At 30.7% G+C, this 5,384-nt stretch overlaps 1 protein-coding gene across 1 annotated transcript; it reads left to right on the top strand.

Annotated features, from left to right (window-relative positions):
- Positions 1 to 3,471: 3,471 nt before the first annotated feature.
- On the top strand, positions 3,472 to 3,975 carry LOC142616453 (RING-H2 finger protein ATL70-like). The gene has a single exon (XM_075789306.1). The coding sequence runs from the start codon at positions 3,472 to 3,474 to the stop codon at positions 3,973 to 3,975; it is 504 nt and encodes a 167-aa protein (XP_075645421.1).
- The last annotated feature ends 1,409 nt before the right edge of the window (positions 3,976 to 5,384 follow it).

The raw sequence follows: 5,384 nt of genomic DNA, 5'->3' as shown, positions 1-5,384 counted from the left end.
TTGAAAATCAAAATCAAAACAAACCAAAGCAATAATAACACAAACCCATTAACAAAAATTGATACCCAGATCAGAGTCAACAAAGAAAAACTATACCAAATATCAAAATAACACATGCCTAACAACTTGAATTAAAAACCTATAATGAGATTTAGCTAATGCATACCAATGAGTCACTTTAGTGCCAGCCAACCAATCTACGAAAAGAGAGCAAGAGAGAGAATTCAGAGAGCTGAGTTCTATGCTTCAACCAATCTAGGCGAGAGAGAAGGAAAGAGAGAGAGAGAGAAAGAGAAGAAAAGAGAGGGAGAGAGAGAGGAGTGTAGGAGCTGTGTGTGAGTTTTGGTTTTCCCTCGGGAGTTATAGTGTTTGAAACAGGGCAAAAATATAAGGAGAAAAATAAATAGATGGAGTGTTAACACTAGTTTCACTGTTAAGTGAGTGGTCAAGTGCTATAACCTTAAAAGGGAAACCTAAGGTACTGTATCTAAGTTTCACCCATTCCAAATACTCAGATTCACAAAATCATAAAATACATAAAGCTCTAAATTGTAGAGGGCAGTCAAATTATAATTTTTAGAGAGTCTAGTGGATAAATTGACATCAGAGTGCTGGACTCAACCCCCTGCAAAACCAAAAGTCTCACACTGATATGACATATGGCTCTTTGTGTGTGTCTCTCTCTCTCCTTTTCTTCAGGTTTCCATCCCGCTCTCCCTTTGCTGCATTTAAGTAATGAGTCTTTTAGGTACTAGAAGTAGATGTCATTCATGTTTTTTTAATGCTTTTGAAAATGTTGTTGACGTAACAATTCTCTGTTTATATATAACTAGATAATTTTCTGTGCAATGTGTGGATACTTTGCAGATTTTTTAAAAATAATTTATATGTTTTTTAAGATCTATTTATAGTACTCATACTCATTTTGCTATAGAATATTTATGTTTTACCACAACATTGCTAAATGCTTTGAAACCCAATTTTCTTAATTCATATTTTATATATAAAAAATTGTCAAAGAATTGATTTCCAAATATTGAGTAGAATTGCTCTACTAATCTAAAATTTTGAAGTTGGAAATCAAGTTTTTCAATTATAGTATTTGTAAAATTTATTTTTTAAATTAATTAAATGATTTTAAAATTTGAAGTTGGAACATCAAGTTTTTCAATTATAGTATTTGTAAACTTTATTTTTTAAATTAATTAAATGATTTTAAAATTTGAAGTTTATAAATTTAAATTCAAAGTATAAAATACTTTCATATGCTAAAATTACGAAAATTCAAGCAACCTCCTAAACACTTCCCCAACTACTCCATTTTCAAAACCAAGTACTGAGCCCCAAATCTCAAATATTCATTATGTTATCTCAACAAAAGAAAATCATTTGTATGTATCAGCATATAGAGAATGTGATAAATAAAGAAAAAGTGGTTAATTTTTTTTTTCCATTTATCAAGATTTAATTTCCTTTATCAAGGCTTCCACATTAAAAAAAAAAAAATCTTAATCATCATTGACTTTTACTTTTATTGTCGTGTCTCATATTGATATTGCACTAAATAGTAGTTAAAAAAACCACAAAAACCTATAAATTATGAGTTCTAAATCATAATAAATAAATAAAAAATAATCTCATCAATAATACATTTATGACTTTCCCACACAAAACACTCCAGACCCAAAGCCAATCACTACCTTTACATAACCCACAACATCTAACTTCAACATCAAAACCATAATATGTCATCACTCTATAAAAAAAGCAATCCCTCTTCCTTCGTTATAGCCAACTCATACGAATTAAGATTAGATGATAAAGAAGTTGAAGATAAATGACATCTTTCCTGGTCAGGATGTATTTGAGATGATATGGCATGAAAGGTTGTGGCCTATATATAGAAGAATAGAAGTACAAAAAGTTTATCTTGAAACTTTGAATCAAATAAACAAAAAGTCCCTACTTTTTTGTTCTTATCTTATAGCTTAAGAATATTTTAATTCTCTTTTCAAAGAGTGAGTGCCACTTGGCCTAAACAAAAAATATAAGCCTAAACAATCATAAACTTTTTACATATTTTACTACTTTTGGATATAGAAAGTTTATATTTGTGATGGATCTTAATTTAAATTAACTATCGCCCATTGTTTGGATTGAAACCTCATCTTCCCTCACCTCCTCCCTATTTACCTATTAAAAGTATGCCCCAAATAAGGCTTCCTAGCTCTCCTATTGTGTGTGTGTGTTTTTTTTTTGGTAAAGTGGGAGACATAATTTTCATTTATTCCGCTCGTGATGGTAAATTCTTAGAAAAGTGTATTTGTAGTGTGATGAGTTGCCCCATCTTTGGGATTGGACAGTCACAATCCACACTTCTTGATTTTAAGTTCAAACGAAAAAGAACAAGAAAAAAGAAGATAAAGATAGAGAAAATAAAATAAAAAATAAAAAAAGCCCCATAGTATTCACCAAGAATATGCGAAAGAATGTTTGAAATGACTTTTTCTTCTGGTGAATGTTGTTGCTGCACCATATGAAAACTACATTGATATAACCTTACAAAATGAAAACACTAAGCAAAGAACAAATATATATATATATATATATATATATATATATACACACGCACACACACTAGTCTCATCACACGCGCAAAGCGCGTGCGATGAGACTTTTTTTTTTAGTGGTCCTATTTTGTAGAAAAAAAATTGTATTTTTTATTTTATATATATAATTTTTATTTTGAAAATCTAATTTATAAGTGGATAAAGTAATTTGAAAATTAATAGGAAAGTTGTCCTATTTTTTAGGCAATATTTTAGTGAAAATTAGAGTTGTATTTTTACCAAATTGTCCTTTAGTTTTATCTTTACTTAAACATAGGAGTATAGAGGTATTTTTGAACTAAAAAATGAAGAATCTAAATATAGGAAGCCCTTTAAATAATAGTACTAGCCTTATCACACGCGCTTTGCTTGTGTGATGAAACTTTTTTTTTAGTGGTCTTATTTTGTAGAAAAAAAAAACTATATTTAATTATTTTACATATATAATTTTTATTTTAAAAATCTAATTTATAAGTGAATAAATCAATATAAAAATTAATAGGAGAGTGGTCCTATTTTTTAGGCAATGTTTTAGTAGGAGTTAGAGTTGCATTTTTACCGGATTGTCCTTTAGTTTTATCTCTACTTAAACATAGGACTGTAGGGATATTTCTAAATTAAAAAAATGAGAATCCAAACAGGAAAAGTCCTTAAATAATAGGATATATATATATATATATATATATATATATATATATATATATAAAAATCGGTAATGTGTTAATGTTAAGGGGGATTCCTCGTTAGAAAATGACAGAAACGTTGACCATCCTGTGAGAATTTCTTTCTTATCCATATACACAAGTTTTCTTTCATACCCCCTTCACCACATTCCAATCGCCTCTAAATTGTTCAAGGAAAGATGAGCACCAGCAATTTTCCACCATCTAGTGGAAGTACGGATGGTATTAGTGGTTTCGCCTATGGAATCATATTCTCTATTGGTGTTTTCCTTCTGATTATACTCATCACTTTCGCCTGCACCCGGATGCGTTTATCACACAACCAGTTACCTCATCCAATCCCAAACACTTCTCTACGAACCAGTGATCTGAATTCCATAACAATTCTTGAACAAGGTCTCGATGAAGCCACTCTCAACAGCTATCCAAAGCTCGTGTACTCACAAATAAAGGGTACCTCACCAGCTCCTTGTTGCTCCATATGCTTGGTGGATTATAAAGAAACTGACATGCTTCGATTGTTACCTCACTGTTCTCATCTCTTTCATCAGAATTGCATCGACCCCTGGATAAGGTTACATCCAACATGTCCAGTTTGTAGAAAAACACCAGTTCTAGCCCCACATACAATTATTGCAGGGGTGGACCCTTTGGCAACAACGACAAGGATACAGGATAATTAGAAAATGAAATAAAGTTTTTGTAAATTATTCTGAGCCACTGTATGGGAATTTATTGGATGTGTTAACTTTTTTTGGAATGTATTTTCTTGCCTCTTGTAAATGAATCTCTTCCATTTGAATACTAAAGTAGAAAATTGTGCTGTTGAAAAGATTGGTAGAAACAAAGTAATTCCACTTTCAATGGATAATCACAACGTATTAGATAAATGTCTATAGCTTGGCTTCTCTTGCCACTAACTATTAAGATGCCTATCCATCCCAGCAGTTTTCCAATGATCTTCCTGTTTGTATTTCTGGACTTTTATCTTTATAAATGTTGACATCAGTATAAAAATAAATAAATAAATAAATGTGTGCAGATAATGAACATAAACAATATTGTCTTAGTCAACAGGTGAATGGCAGGTGAGAAAATAAATTAAGTACTGACCATAGATATCTATGTTCCGTTTTATAGGAATTCACTAATTCAGACAAACTAGTTCCACTTTCAGGGCCTCACAACTCGGGAAACCAATTTCAAGGTAACAAATTTATTCGGTTGTAGTTTTTGATCTTAGATTCTTGAAAGGCATAAACACTTCGAGAAAGTATATATAGACAAAAATATTTCAAAATTGTTGATGTGATAGATTGTTAGTAATAGGTAAAAAAAAAAAAAAAATGACGTTAGTAATGTTATCAAATGAGAAACAGTAAAAGCTTGCCAACTCAATTGTTTCAAAATATTTTGTGTATGCAACATTGCTCATATATTGTTATAGATTGTAAAAAAGAAATGGTCAACAACGTTGCTTGGATATCACTATATTTTCTTATGAAACATTACTTCCACGTACATTGTCGTTTTTCTCGTGATGAAGTTAGTGATATACTGAACAAGTTGTATTGAGCATTTGGGAAACATTCTTCAAATCATTTTGGCGGTTCCCGGAGGACTGAAAAGCCAATAGTTCCAACTTTCATGCCTTAAATTTCCACATACCAATGTGATTCAACTGAAAGGGGAAAATGGGCATTTGTCCATAATTTACAAATTATGTAGCAAAATGCCCCTGTTTTTTAAATTCGATTTTAACAAAATTTAGGTTTGTGTAAAACTCGATATCCTTAAAATTGAGTTTTATCCTCAAAATAATTTAAGTGGCAAAATATGCATTGAAATCGAGTTCCAAAAATAGTAACAGTTTACTAAATAGTTTCAAAACATGGACGTTTTATTGTATAATTTGTATATTATGGACAAATGCCATTTTCCCCTCAATTGCATAATACAAAAGCCATATATGACAAGAACCGTGATTAAAAGCAATTCTTCACAATAATATGAAAGCATTATAGTCTTTTCATTTGAGAAGCCATTTCCATGCTGGAATGTGGAAGATAAGAATTTATTTTATTCACTTCAT

This window comes from Castanea sativa, chromosome 11, assembly GCF_040712315.1.
Source record: "Castanea sativa cultivar Marrone di Chiusa Pesio chromosome 11, ASM4071231v1".
Classification (NCBI taxonomy): Eukaryota; Viridiplantae; Streptophyta; class Magnoliopsida; order Fagales; family Fagaceae; genus Castanea; species Castanea sativa.
The sequence above is the reverse complement of the archived record's forward strand: the minus strand, read 5'-3'. Positions and strand labels throughout refer to the sequence as shown.

Excerpts from the sequence above, each read along its gene's own strand:
- LOC142616453 (XM_075789306.1), top strand. The coding sequence starts at position 3,472 with ATGAGCACCAGCAATTTTCCACCATCTAGTGGAAGTACGGATGGTATT.